Source organism: Zalophus californianus, chromosome 9 (assembly GCF_009762305.2).
Source record: "Zalophus californianus isolate mZalCal1 chromosome 9, mZalCal1.pri.v2, whole genome shotgun sequence".
Lineage (NCBI taxonomy): Eukaryota > Metazoa > Chordata > Mammalia > Carnivora > Otariidae > Zalophus > Zalophus californianus.
Window position 1 is genome coordinate 10,520,747 of NC_045603.1, and position 14,391 is coordinate 10,535,137.

General features: G+C 54.1%; 2 protein-coding genes across 2 annotated transcripts; both read right to left on the reverse strand.

Annotated features, from left to right (window-relative positions):
* Positions 1-42: 42 nt before the first annotated feature.
* On the reverse strand, positions 43-2,327 carry LOC113923040 (histone H1.0). The gene has a single exon (XM_027595533.2). It carries the CDS (start codon positions 1,949-1,951, stop codon positions 1,367-1,369), a length of 585 nt encoding a protein of 194 aa, XP_027451334.1. The 5' UTR covers positions 1,952-2,327; the 3' UTR covers positions 43-1,366.
* Positions 2,328-8,565: 6,238 nt separating this feature from the next.
* Positions 8,566-9,521, reverse strand: LOC113921856 (40S ribosomal protein S2-like). Its single transcript, XM_035721928.1, has one exon. It carries the CDS (start codon positions 9,502-9,504, stop codon positions 8,623-8,625), a length of 882 nt encoding a protein of 293 aa, XP_035577821.1. The 5' UTR covers positions 9,505-9,521; the 3' UTR covers positions 8,566-8,622.
* Between the last annotated feature and the right edge of the window lie 4,870 nt (positions 9,522-14,391).

A 14,391-nucleotide genomic window follows, 5' to 3' on the forward strand; every position in this document is an offset into this window, starting at 1 on the left:
AAAGTGAGGGAAAATGCACCGATCAGGTTTTTTTCATTTTTCAATTTTATTTTAAAGTTTTTAAAATTACAAAGACAGCAAATTCTTCCCGGCACAAATAACACTTGTTAAAAAAAAAAAAGAGGGGGGACCACGCGCAAGTGCGCATTTTCCTATATTATTAAAAATAAAAGACGACTGTACAGGTTTTTTTCTCCCAGCTCCCGGGTGTGAAACGTTTAAGTACTAGCCCTAGATACGTATATATACATATACACACATACACACAGACCTAGCTCTGTGAAACTACTTAGCAATTCAAAATTGACTGCAGTATGTCGTACTGTCCACTCCCCGCCCATTCCCCCTCCCCCATCTACAACTACTTTTTATAAAAGACTCAGAAGTAAAGACGTCGGGAGGTTTTTGGTTTTTAAGTGGCAGGTGGCAGGGCTGAGCCCCACCAGGCCACCAAGCAAAACCACCTTTCTTATACAGGAGGAACCAAAAACCAGGGGAAAAGGAAAAAGTCCTCCTATGATACAATCCAATTATATGGAAAGACCCAAGTTTTAACAGGGCACACTGAGGCACTTGGCTGACTAAATCCCCACCCTTCCCCCAAGATTTCCACTCCCGTTTAACATGAGACTTTCTGAAGCCACAAAGATCCCCAAATGGCTAGTTTCCAGCTGACTGAGAGAAGCCACCGCTTCCCAGACCAGCTGTCACTTTGACCCCCCCCTTCCCTTCCCTAGGACAATTAGGGAGGCCACAGGGGCACACTAACCGTGAGAAGGAAACTGGATTTGGACCCCCCCACTGCTCACTACTGGAAGGTGGAAGTCAGCCCGGCGAGTGTTTTTTTCCCCACCTCCCTCATCTGCCATCCAGCTGCTGCCACCCCTCCCTTCTCCCCACCAAGGTCCTGGAACTCTCACAAGGGGTGTGCAATCTAGAGAAGGCTGGCTCACCTTAAAGATACTCCTACAAACCTTACCATTTCCGGGCTCCCCCTCATCTAGTTGGAACCAGCGGCCTTGCCCATTCTCTCCCACCCCCTTACCTTCATATTGAACAAACCATCCAACCAAACAAAACACACAAACCCACCCAAGTCCCTAAACCCATTAAGTAGATTAATAACAATGCAACGAAATAAAATATAAGTACATTCTCATCATTAGAGATGAGATTTGTTGTTGCTGTCCTTGCACGATTGGTTAAGGAAAAATGAATTATTCCCTAATTTCTGAGGAATCCAAATTCTCTTATGAAGTCAGAATAGAAAGAGGCAAAGGACTGCAGATGAAGATCAAGAGGGAAGAAAAAAGTATTTACAGAAAATAGGAGACAGGCAGGAATGTCCACAAGAAAAGCCTCATTGTCACTTCTTCTTGCCGGCCCTCTTGGCACTGGACTTGGCTTTGGGCTTCACTGGTTTGGCCTTCTTAGGCTTGGATGCCTTGACTGGCTTGGCCTTGACAGTCTTGGGTTTTTTGGTTTTCTTGGGCGTGGCAGCCGGCTTCTTCTTGGCCTTCTTGACTGGGGTGGCTTTGGGCTTCTTGCTTGGGGCTTTGGACGCAGCCTTCTTGGGCTTGGCTGCCTTCTTTGGCGTGGCCACCTTCTTGACTTCCTTCTTCGTCTTCTTGAAGGCCACTGACCTCTTGGGCTCGTCGCTTTTGGCCAGCCGGAAGGACCCTGAGGCACCCACCCCTTTGGTCTGCTTGAGGACCCCAGTGGTGACCAGGCGTTTGATGGACAACTTGATCTGCGAGTCGGCGTTCTCACCCACCTTGTAGTGGCTCTTGATGTACTTCTGGATGGACTGGCGCGAGGAGCCAGCACGGTTCTTCTCCGCCTGGATGGCAGCCACGATCATGTCTGAATACTTGGGGTGGTCTGTGGACTTCTTGGAGGCCTTGGCCCGCTTGGGCTTGGCCGCAGGGGTGGACGTGGAATTCTCGGTCATGGTGGCCTGTCTGGTCCTGCTGTTGAAGGAGGCGCCTTCAAAAGGGCCAGCCCTCGTCGGAGGCCCAGGAAAGCCTTACTCGGGATCTGCTCTGGCGCTCCTCCTGACTCCCGGGCCAGTCCGGGGCCCGGCTCTCAGGGACCTGGCTCGGGTCGCGGGAGGACTCGCCGGGCCGGCTCTGTGGGGCCCAGCCCCGGCGGTCTGTCGGTCGGTCTCGGCGCCTGGCTGCGGCTCCGGCTCGGGCTCGGGCTCGGGATCAGGCTCGGGCTCGGGCTCTGCCTCCGCCTCCGCCTCTTCTGCCTCCCTTTTCCCAGCTCCGCGTCTGGCGCTCGGGCGGCGCATCCGGGTATTTAGCGGCGGCGGGCGGACCGCGGTGAGGACAGGGCTGCTGGCTGCCTGCTCCCGGCCCGGAATGGCGCCGCGCCGCCGCCATCTGTGTTTCTTCCGCCGAGCAAATCCGACCTTTACCCCCGGCCCGGGCCTTCCTGCTCCCCGCCGCCGCCCGGGACCGCTGCCTGGCTCCCTGGGCTCCCCCGCCGGGCATCCCGCCGGCCCGGCCGCCGCCCCCCGCGCCCGCCACGCGCCCCAAACGGCGCCGAGGACCGCTGGTGCGCCTGCACATTTCCCCTTTGCGGGGGGCTGGCTCTGCGGGGCCGGGGAGCCCGGGTGCAGGAAACCCCCCGTAGCAAAGCTCCCCCCTGGGGCTACCGGAGACCCCGCTCCCGGCCCGCAGCGGGACCCCCCAGCCCGGCGGAGCGGCTGGAAAGCGGCCCCAACTAACACACACTGCCCCGAGCCGGGCGACTCCCAGCCGGGCCGAGCCGGGACAGGGGGGAGGGGTCGCTCCCCCGGGGTCCGGTCACCTCTCGGGGGTCATCCCGCCACCGGGCCCCCCGTACCTCTACCTCTTCTCTGTCCTTGGGGCCCCTAAGCAAACTTTCCCTGGAAGAGTTGGAAGGGCACTTTCAAACTTTGTCCCTTCCCCCTCCTCTGCCGGCTCTCCCCCAGCGTGCCCCCTGACCTCTGTGTGGAGGTTCTTTCCTGAGGCCGAACCCCCACTACTGCCCGGGACCCTGGAGGGAATGAGGAGAGGTCTCCCGAGTTCTCTCCTTTCCTCAAAGACCCCCACATCGCCCATATATCCTAATCGGGAATTCATTTATATGCCTCTCTCAGCCTAGGAGTTTCGGGTTCTCAGAGGCAGAACCTTGCTGCCCCCGCCCCTGAGGCAACCCTGGGGGTCAAGTCCCCCTCCCAAGATCCCTTGAAGGCAGTGTGGGGGGGGGGTCTGCAATGGAGGGACTGTCACAAAGGCTCCAACAAGAGGCTTGTCCTGGGGGCCCCTGGGATGAAGAGAGGCCCTGAATGCTTTGGGAACTTGGGAAAACGGGGTTTTGGGGGAGAGGTGGAGGAGGGGGTCGCGTTCCTTGGGTCCTGATTAATCCTCGGAAAGTGTGCAGTTGTTCAGGGAGCGGTGGCCGGGACCACCGCCATTTTGCTGGGAGGATGCGATGTCTTTGTTAAAATGTATACATCTTTTCCGTGCTGCTTGGCAGGTACAGATGAGGCGAACAAGGGGCGTCACCGTCTGAAGGGATTCTTGAGGGGCTCCGAGGGACTTTAGGGGCCCAGAGGCCAGCAGAAGGGACCCCAGAGTTCCTGGGACCCCTTGTCAATGACACACATCCTAATCACGTGCAGGGCCCGCTTGGCTGGGACCCTGGGTTGAGATTCTGGGATGCTCCCTCCCTAAGCCCCCTCCCACAACAAACCCGCTTTTATTCCCTAAGCAAAGAGGCAGGGCACTCTTCATTTAAACAATACCCTGGGAGTGGGGGTTTATAGCTGGTCAAAATGATGAACGTGTCTCCGGTATGGTCCGGGAGCTGTTTGCAGACACTGGCTGTTGGGGAGGGGAGAGGGGGATGGTTGGAGGGTTTAGGTAGGGGGTGGGGGGTCGTAGCTACCGTTGGGGGGTAAGGGCTCCTACTGGACTTGAGGAGTCTCTGAGGCCAGGGAAATTACTAGGTTTCCCCCACAAACACCAAGGGATGGATTAATCCAAATGATTGGGAGGCGGGAGAGGGAGGCCTGAGACTCTCTATCAGATGCCTTCTCCACGGCTTATTTTGGTGGCACAGGCAGAAAAGGGAAGCCACGAAGGGCCAGGTTAGTTCAAAAGGTCAAGGTTCTTATTTGGATGATGTCAATTACCCCGAAGTTTCCTGATTTGAAAACACAACATTCTGGTGGATTTGTTTTAGTTATTTACAAAGACAATTCTGGTTCCCACTAAGATCGGGAGGGGTAAGTAGGCAATCCAAATAGCCACCCCTGGGTCTGAGATGTGTACACCCCCCACACACACACGCCACACACCCCCACCCACGCCACGGTCCTGGGTGTCTTAAAATAAGGACTAGATGAATCCTTTGGCACGATGATGAAACAATTTCATTTACAGAACGCCTTATAGTTGGCAAAGTGCTTGCTCTCCACTCGTTTCTTGATTCTTTGCGCCTCCAGCCTAGGGAGGCAGCCAACGTGATCACTCCCCCGATTATCCCCGTTTTACCGTGGAAGCTGCGGGATTCGGAAGGATAGATAATGGGGGCGCACTGTAAGGCTCAGCTCCCTGCGCCCCCAGGTCTTCCCTTCATTTTGTAGCCTCACATCCCATATCCCTGCCCATCCCAGAGACCTGTGAATTCTCTCCCGGAACTGAAGCCAGAAATGGAGGGATGGGTGGCCTGGGAGTCGCGGGGGCTTCCCTCCGCGGCGGGATTCACCGCCCCAACCCCCCCCCCCCCGCGCCGCAGTTAGGGAGAATTGGAGGAGAAGGGAGGGGGCCGGGAGTTGGGCGCAGAGTCCGAGATCAAGGGGGACAAGATGAGGAAAGGCTGCCTCCAGATTGGCTTGGCCTCACCTCGCCTGGCTGACACTGCAGGGCCTGGGGGCTTCTTGACTCCGGCCGGGCACCCCCACAGGCGGCTCCCCGGTCCGCACCAAGCGCCAAGCCGTTTTCCGGCCTGCCGACTGCGAAACTCCCCCCCTCCCCCCGCCCCCTTTTACGCGAGCCCTTTAAAAACCCGGGAGCCACAGAGCTGCAGGCAACTCCTCCTGGGAAATGTAGTTCCCCCCTCCCCCCCCACCCCCGCGCCGAGCCCCAGCATTCTTCCCCCATCCCCCTTCCGCCCCCGGCGCGGGGAGGGGGTCAGACATCATCTGTCCAGTCACGTGGGGAGGGGCCCAGGCCTCCCCGCTGTTATTCCACTTGCCAAAAAAGGCTTCAGTGTTTCCACCTGTAAAAAGGTGAAAGGCCATCATCTGTCCTACCTACCTCTGGGGTTGTTGTGAGGGTGGAATGAAATCCTGTATGGAAAAGTGTAAATTGCATTAGAATGCCAGGGGTCAAGTTTTTCTAATGTTCATATGTTTGCACGTGCCAGCCTTTATTAAATAGCATCTTCATTTTTCAGAGAGGAGGTCTAGAATGACTGAGTGACTTGTCCAAGGTGGGTCAGCCTGAAGGAGGGTGGGAGGGTGACACTCCCAAGTCAATGACTCCCATTGCACCACCTGTGCAGGACATGCACTCATTCTGGGCTTTGGAACCTTAGGGTATTCACTTGATAAAATGCCCCGCACTGGGGTAGTCACTGGGATATGGCCGTGAACAAGGGATAACAGATTCCTGCCCTTGTGGAGCTGACATTCTAGTTGAAAAGATAGATAAGCAATAGACCAGATAAAGAAGTCAATTATCCAGTGTGTTGGAAGGCCATAATTGCAAAGACAAAATTAGAGCAGGATAAGGGGGAGGTGATGGGGCAGTGGTAAAAGGATGTGGTTTGCAGTTTTCAATGGGGTGGTCAGAGAAGCCCTCATTAAGAAGCTGACATGTGAGCAAAGATTCAAAGGGGGTGAGGGAAGGAGCCATTCTTATTCTTGGAGGAAGAATCTTCCAAGCAATGGGAACAGCCCACGCAAAGTCCCTGTGGCGGGAGTGTACATGGTGGCTGAATTAAGGGGGACAGCAGGAGAAGATGAATTTTTAAAAGGTAAGAGCTGGGGAGAAGTGAAGAAGGCACGGGTCACATGGGGGTGTGGGGGGCTTTGGCTCTTACTTGAGTAAGATGGGAGCCATGGGAGAGTTTTGAGCGGAGGAGGACATGATGGGACCCACAGACAATGGTCCAGCCCGGTTAACTCTGGTTGCTGTGTGAAGAGGCTGCAGAAGGCAAAGACAGAAGCAGGGTGAGGAGGTGGTTGTGATAATCCAGGTGAGAGGTAACGGTAATTTGGCCCAGGTGGCAGCAGTGGAGGGGATGGGAAGTGGTCAGGTCTTAGGGCACCCCAAGGACTTTGGCTTGAACACTGGGAGAAAAAGCTATCGTGAACTGAGGGGGGGAAGACTGAAGGCAGAGCAACTCGGAGGGGTTAGGTTGGAGATGTCTCCCAGATGGGTGAGCGGAGATGCCGAGAAGGCAGGTGAATAGGAGAATCCTAAGTCTGCAGGGAGAGAGTCTGAGGTCTCAGATGCACATTTGGGAGCTGTCAGCAGACGGCTGGCAATTAAAGGACGCGATCAGAGGGAGAGCAGACAGGAAGACAGCGAAGGACCAGGCCTGGGGCTACTGACAGGACAAGGTGGCGGTGAAGAGGAGGCACCAGCAGAGGGGACCAAGAAGGAGCCGCCAGAGAGTTGAAAGGCAAACCGGGGGAGGAGGGGTGTCCCGGAGGCCAGGGAGGAAGGAGAGTGTATCAGGGGTGGGGAGGGAGAGGCCGCCTGTCCAATGCCACAAGCCAGGGCAGCAAAAGCCATCATCTGGAGAATGAGAATGGGTGACCAGAAGATCTCCCAGAGCCCTTCCAGCTCCCTGGGACTCAGGCAGGGCTGGGGGCGGAGGGCGGGGAGTCGGGCCACAGGTTCGGCCCCCAGCTTTTAAACATCTTTCCTTCAGGGACAAGAGGAAATCAGAGCCTTGGCAAGAGGCCAGAGATGAGGGAAGATTTCCCAGAAGAGGACACAGGAGCTGGGCTTTGAAGGAGAAACAGCATTTCCACAGGTAATGGGGGCCGCCAGTTGGTGGAACAGCGGGAGTGGAGGCGTGGCCAGGGGCCCCGCAGGTGACTGTACAGGCAGAAGTGAGGTGACTGAGCGGCTCAAGCAGAGATCCAGGCGGAGGGGGATCCAGGCCTCACAGCTGGGCAGAGGGGGCATGGAATGTTTTTGCGCAGGGGAAGCGGTGCGTGTGACACGATCAGGTTGGCATTTCTATTACGTATGTAGGTAAGTAAGTAAGCAAGCTCTGCACCCAATGTGGGGCTCGAACTCGGGACCCTGAGATCAAGAGTCGCAAGCTCCACCGCTGAGCCAGCCAGGTGCCCCCAGGGTTGGCATTTTAGAAGGTCCTCGGGCTGCAGCCTGATGGTGGCCTGGAGGGCGAGGGTGCTATCTGAGGGGTGTGGGGCAGTCGCGCCAGGTGCAGGGATGGAGAGGAGGGGCTGGATTTCAGTGACATTGAAGAGGTCAACCCAGCAAGTCTCCCGGAGAGAGAGATGAGGGCGAGCAAGCTGAAGGTATCAAGAGGGGTGTCAGTATATGGACTGTGGTGGGTAGGGGAGAGGGCAAATCTGGCCACGTTGGGCTTGCAGAGCCTGGAGGGCTCTGGGTGGGGGTGTCTGGAGGCTGCTGGGCAAAGAGTCAGGGACTCAGGAGAGAAACTGGAGCTGGAGACGAGAAACTGGAAGGGTTTGCAGCAAAGTGCCGCCATTCTCAGGGGAAGCGTGGAGAGAGAAGTCCACGGCTCCTGAGATTCCAGCAGGTCAAGATCAGGGGGCGGAAGAGGAGCCAGCCAACAATGTTGGGGAGGTGGGGTGAGAGCCAGGGCAGAATGATGACCCCCCACTCCTCTGGAAATCTCAGCCAAGCTCAAGGCTCAGCCCCTGGACTGTCTCCTCCCTGAGGTTGTGCTGACTTCCCAGCCTCCCCTGTCTTGCCTTGTAGCTCAGTGCTTCCCAAACGGAGGCAGTTTTGTGTCCCCAAGGACATTTGGCAATGTCCAGACACGGTTTCGATTGTCCCAGTAGGGGGCTGCTTCTGGCATCTAGTGGATAGAGGCCAGGGATGCCTGTCGCTTTAATGCCCTCCAAGGCACAGCCCAGCACCCCCACCCCCAACAAAGAATTGTCCAGAGTGCCAAGGTGGACAAACTGTGATATAGTCAGAGAAAATCTGTGAAGTCCAGAGTTCCTGGGGAGGTGGGGGCATCCTGCCTCACTTGTGCCGTCAGTCCCCAAACTGAATATAGGACTTTTCCTATCAGAGCTGCTCAGAGGATATTAACAGACACAGTGTGAGCTCAGATGAATCCTCCCCTGGGATGGACAGCACCTGTCGGTGTGCCAAGCACTGGCCTAACTTTAGACTTGTTAAATCTTTCTAGCTGTGCTGAGGGGTGGACTGTTAGTGTCCCCGGTTTACAGATGGGAAAACTGAAACAGAGAGGTGAAGTAACGCGCCCAAAGTCACACAGCCAGTGAGTGGCAGAGCTGATTTCAAACCGAGGCGTATCTGACATCAAGTACCTACCACTTTGCTCAGCGGCTTCTTTTTTTTTTTTTTTTTTTTTTTAAGTTTTAGTTCACTTTATTTTTCTTGTATAAAACTAGGTGGTGGCCACAGCTGGAGCCTGGGTCCTCTGCACAGAGACTCTGGTGTGGGTCTTCACAAGATGATCAGTGAATTCCTGATATGGAGACTTGGTGAACACTGTCTCCTTCCAGAGGTCAGGGGTGAGATAGCTGTAAGTCTTGGAGATGGCATCAAAAGTAGCCTTAGCGAAGTTCCCCAGAGTGGCAGTGCAGCCTCTGGCTGAAGTGTAGCAGTCGTCAATACCGGCCATCATCAGTAGCTTCTTGGGCACAGGGGCTGAAACAATGCCAGTGCCTCTGGGGGCGGGGATGAGACGCACCAGCACAGAGCCACAGCGGCCAGTCACCTTGCATGGGACAGTGTGAGGCTTGCTGATCTTGTTCCCCCAGTAGCCTCGCCTCACGGGGACGATGGAAAGCTTGGCTAGGATGATGGCCCCACGGATGGCAGTGGCGACCTCCTTGGAGCACTTAACACCCAGGCCGACATGTCCGTTGTAATCCCCGATGGCAACAAACGCCTTGAACCTGGTCCGCTGGCCAGCACGGGTCTGCTTTTGCACAGGCATGATTTTCAGAACCTCATCCTTGAGGGATGCTCCCAGAAAGAAATCAATGATCTCAGATTCCTTGATAGGCAGAGAGAAAAGATAGATCTCCTCTAAAGACTTGATCTTCATGTCCTTGACCAGGCGGCCCAGCTTGGTGACGGGGATCCACTCCTTGTCCTCGGCCTTGCCTCCACGAGCTCCGCGGCCTCGACCCCTGCCCCGACCACGGCCGCGACCGCGGCCCCGGATGCCGCTGCCGAAGCCTCCGCGGAAGCCGCCGCGGCCTCCCATTCCGGGGCCCCCGGGCCCTCCGGGCCCTCCCGCAGCACCGGCGTCATCCGCCATTTGGTGTTCTCTCGGAAAAGAAGCTCAGCGGCTTCTTTTTAAAGAGCACACACAGAAGGAAATGAGCAATGGGTTAGGTCCTCGGGCCAGGCTGATGGCTCAGGGGACAGGGGCCCCGTCACATCACCTGTGGCCATCCTTCCTTCTCTGGGAAATTCACCGAGTGAATAGATTATCACCATTGTCCTTAAGTCAGGGAGGCCTTACTTAATTTCATTGAACAAATGACGTGTCTCTTTCTTTCAAACAGATTATTCATATTACACGGGGAGAGAAATGTCTGCAGATTTTTCTTTCTGGTGAGAAATCTTTTTTTTTTTTTAAGGTTTTATTTATTTATTTATTTGAGAGACAGATAGTGACAGAGACAGGAAGAGAGAGCACAAGCGGGGAGCAGAGGCAGAGGGAGAAGCTGACTCCGTGCCAGGCAGGGAGCCCGAAGCGGGGCTCGATCCCAGGACCCTGATATCATGACCTGAGCCGAAGGCAGACGCCTAACGACTGAGCCACCCAGGCGCCTCCATCTTAATCATTTTTAAGTGTTCGGTAGTATTAAGTATATTCACACTGTTGTGCAGCCCACCTCCAGAGTTCTTTCCATCTTGCAAAATCAAAGCCCTGTCCCCATTAAACAGCTCCCTGTCCCCTTCCCCCAGCCCCTGCCACCCCCATGTTACTTTCTGTCTCTATGAACTTGACTCCTTCGGGAATCATACAGCGTTTTGTTTTCTGTGACTGACATCACTCAGCGCCACATCCTCAAGGTTTATCCATGTTGTAGCCTGTGTCAGAATTTCCTTCCTTTGAATAATAATCATTATTGATGGCTGGACAATATTCCATTGTATGTATGTATCACATTTTGTTTATCCATTCATCCACTGATGAACTCTTGGGCTGCTTCCACCTTTTGACTATTGTGAATAATGCTGCTATGAATACGGGTGTATCATGCTTCCTTTAAGAGTAGAGAAGATTTTGCCCCGCAGTGCCCCAGATGAGGTCAGAGAGTTATGCCTGGCCGGCTCACTTCTACCCTGGGGAGAGGGAAGAAAAGAATAAGGGTATAAACTCCTGCCACACTGTAGCAAATTGCTCCAAATGGGGTGGTTTGAAACACCACAAAGGAGTCAGCAGATATGTGTTCCTTCCGGCTGTCCTGTCCGGGAGAATCTTTTTGTCTTTTCCAGCTTCCAGAGTCTGCCCGCATTCTTTGGCTCCTGGGTTTTTTCTATCTTGAAAGCCAGCAATGGCGGGTCAAGTCTCTTTCATGATGCCATCTCTCTGGTTCTGACTCTGCCCCCCCCCGCCCCCGCTTCCCCCGCTTAAGGACCCCTGCGATGACCCTGGACCACCCGAATAATCCAGGCTCATCTCCATGTCAAAATCAGTTTAACTCCCCTATTGGCATTGCAGCATAACACGTTCGGTTTGTGGGAATCAGGCCTTGGACATCTTTGGGGAGCCGTTAGTCCTCTCACACACGGTTACCCACACACCTAGGGGGTGCAGGGGATGGGGGATGGGAACAGCATCCCTCCCCATCTGCCATGGCACCGAGTGTGGCCCAGCTCCTGGCCGGGGCTGTTCCGTATTCCAAGAAATCTCATGTGGGCAGAGAGCTAGGGGCAGGGTGGATACTCTCCGGTCACCTCACAGCAGTGCGACTGGTAGGGAAGGAGGGGACATTTGTAAAAACCCACGGGCTGGACTTTGTTAGATTTCTGGTGCCCCCCAAAATCAGTTGGTTTTCAATTTAAAGAGTCCAAGCGACACCTAGCCCAGGTGGAGGTGAGGGGCAGCTCCTATTTCTGGCAGGTCCCCAGACAACGAGTTACCCCAGAACCTTGTTGACAGGAGGAGACCGCCATCCACTGGCCCCTTCTTCCCCCACCTCACCCCGTCCCTCCATCTCCAGGTCTTGTTTTCTTTTTTTCTGATGACCTCGTTCTCCCATCTGCCTCGTCTACCTCAGAGTGTGAGCCTCGCCACAGCAGGTCCAAGTCAAAACCCTTCAGAAGAGGAGGAGGCCCAGGGGGTGCCAGAAGAGAGGCGCGCTTGGGCTCTCGAGGCTCGGAGTCCCGTGGCGGGGGCAGCATTGATAACACTGCAGACTGGGATTGCACGGAGCTCCAAGCAGGCAAGCGGCAGGGGCTGTGAAAGGGGGTGACCAGCAGGTTAATGCAGAGCAGGTGCCGGGGAGGGCCGTGTGGCTGGATAGAGACAGTGCCCAGGTGTGTGGTGTGAGATGCCCGCAGAGAGGTGAGCCACCTGGAGCATGTGGGGTTTGGGGCCACAGCAAGGGGTGTGGATTTGGTTCTAAGTGCACTGAGAAGCCACTGAGCCGAAGGCAGACGCTTAACAACTGAGCCACCCAGGCGCCCCTTAAGTTTCCTTAAAGAGTTAATCCAGTTACTTTATTTTTTTTAAGACTTTATTTATTTGAGAGAGAGAGAGAGAGAACACACACACACACACACACACACACACACACACACACACACACACACACACACACACACACACACACACACACACACACGAGAGGGGGGAGGGGCAGAGGGAGAAGCAGACTCCCCGATGAGCAGGAAGCCTGACGTGGGGCTCGATCCTGGGACTCCAGGATCATTACCTGAGCCGAAGGCAGATGCCCAACCAACTGAGCCACCCAGGTGCCCCCAATCCAGTTATTCTATTTTTATTTATTTTTAAAGATTTTATTTATTTATTTGACGGAGAGATAGAGCCAGAGAGCACAAGCAGTGGGGAATGGCAGAGGGAGAGGGAGAAGCAGGCTCCCCACTGAGCAGGGAGCCCGATGCAGGGCTCGATCCCAGGACTCTGGGATCATTACCTGAGCCAAAAGCAGATGCTTAACCATCTGAGCCACCCGGGCGCCCCCCGCCCATCCAGTTCTTTTAAAACACAAATTTAAATTACGACAAACATCATTCATGCAAGAGAGTATGCAACATCTATACACAATTCTAAAGGTAATATGGAAACAAAAATCTGTGTTTCATCTCTCAGGTTCACTTACTCAACCTTGGTCGTCCCTCAGAAGCCCCCTCTGTACCCCTCCCTGGTCACATCTCCGTGACCTCTATCCTGAATCATGTAAAGAATTCTCTTGTTTCTTCTTTATAGTTTTCCCGTGTATGTATGCATCCCCATACACTATAGAGCTTGGCTGTGCCTGGTTGGGGACCATATACAAATGATGTCACGCCGCAGCACTCTTTTCTGTGACCTGCTTCTCTCACTCAGTATATTTTGGAGAGTCATCCACATTGGTTCAGGTAGCTGTGGTTCATTCATTTTTGCTCCTATGGTCAGAGCACATTCTGGTTGTATAGGGCTTGAAGTTTATACCATTTAGTGGGTCCTTTCAAAGATATATAAAATTAGAATACAATATTAGGTAAAAAGTAATTTATATTTGGAATGAGAAAGGAATCACAACAATGACAGAATTTTTTTAAAAGCTGATAAATAGCATAAGCAAATGTATTTTTACTAATTAATCATCTGAGCCACACTGCTAGTGTCCCTCTCAGGCCTCACAAGGGACTCTGGGAGCCCTCACGGGGCCTTGCCAGGGGTTTGGGCAAGGAAGGGACCCTTCAATGAGGTCAACTGCGCAGGGAATCCGTCTCAGACTGTGGTCTGTTCCACTAGAGGAAAAGGCCACAGTTTGTCTCTGTTCTCCTGGTGATAGAATATTCCCGAAGATGTTCATGTCCTCATCCCTGGACACTGTGTATGTATTCTGTTACGTAGCAAGGAGGAAGTCAGGTTGCAGATGGAGCTAAGGCTGCTGATCTTGAGACGGAAATTAGCCGGATTATCCATCATTGCAGCTTTTAAGATGGAAAGAGCCCACAAGCCTCTGAGTTTGGAACAATTTTTTTCTTTTCTCCCTTCCTCCCATCTTCCATCTTTCCTCTTTCTTTCTTTTCCAGAGATGAACATCTATTGAATACTGGGTGCATACATATGCTCTCACGTCTGATTCTCACACAAAAACCTATATAATGGGTATTATTAGTGATTTGTAAAGGGAAAAGTTCAGGTAGGAACTCTGGTCTGTCTGCCCCCCACACCTGTCCCATCTTCAAAATGTCCAGTCCTGACAGAACATAGCATGTCTGTGAGCCACGGGTCCCCCGAGCTACCCCTGTTGGACTGCTTGGTTCCAGGAGGCCTCTGGAAGCTGGAAAAGGCAACAGCCAGATCCTCCCCCTAGAGCCTCCAAGGAACAGACATCTGCTGACACCTTGTCTTGAAGCCCAGTGAGACCCATTCCGGACTTCTGAGCTCCAGAACTGTGAGATAGTAAGTTGTGTTTTTTGAAGCCACCAAGTTTGGGACAATTTGTTATAGCCGCCTCAGGAAACTCATACGCTACTGTATTGGTTGGACATTTGGGTTGTTTCCAGTTTCTTGGGTCTTGCCTTCCAGACAACGTTGTGGTGACTTTTCTACAGCGAGTGTCCTGGGGCAAACGGGAAGGAATTGCAATATGAGTGGCTTCTGCTTTACCAGCTGGTACCAGCTACTTCCCACAGGCTGCAGAATGGATGGGGGGTTAGGGAAGGGTGGAATGCGTGTGGCCAGGCCCTACAGGGCCATCTCAGCTGTGCGGGTACTGAACTAAAGAGCCAGGCCTGGAAGGGGAAAGAAGGGGCAAGTGTGAGAAATATTTAGGAGAACAAGTCCACAGGGCTTGCTAAAGGGGTTGTTGTTGGAGGCGGGGGGTGAGGGAGGAACCAGAAAGACTCCCAGGTTCCTGGAGCAGAAGCAAGGATGGGGTGGGTCCTGAGATGGTGGTGGCCAGGGATTCTGACACCAGGACCCTCTCTTGGCCAGCCTTCCCCTTTCCTGCCC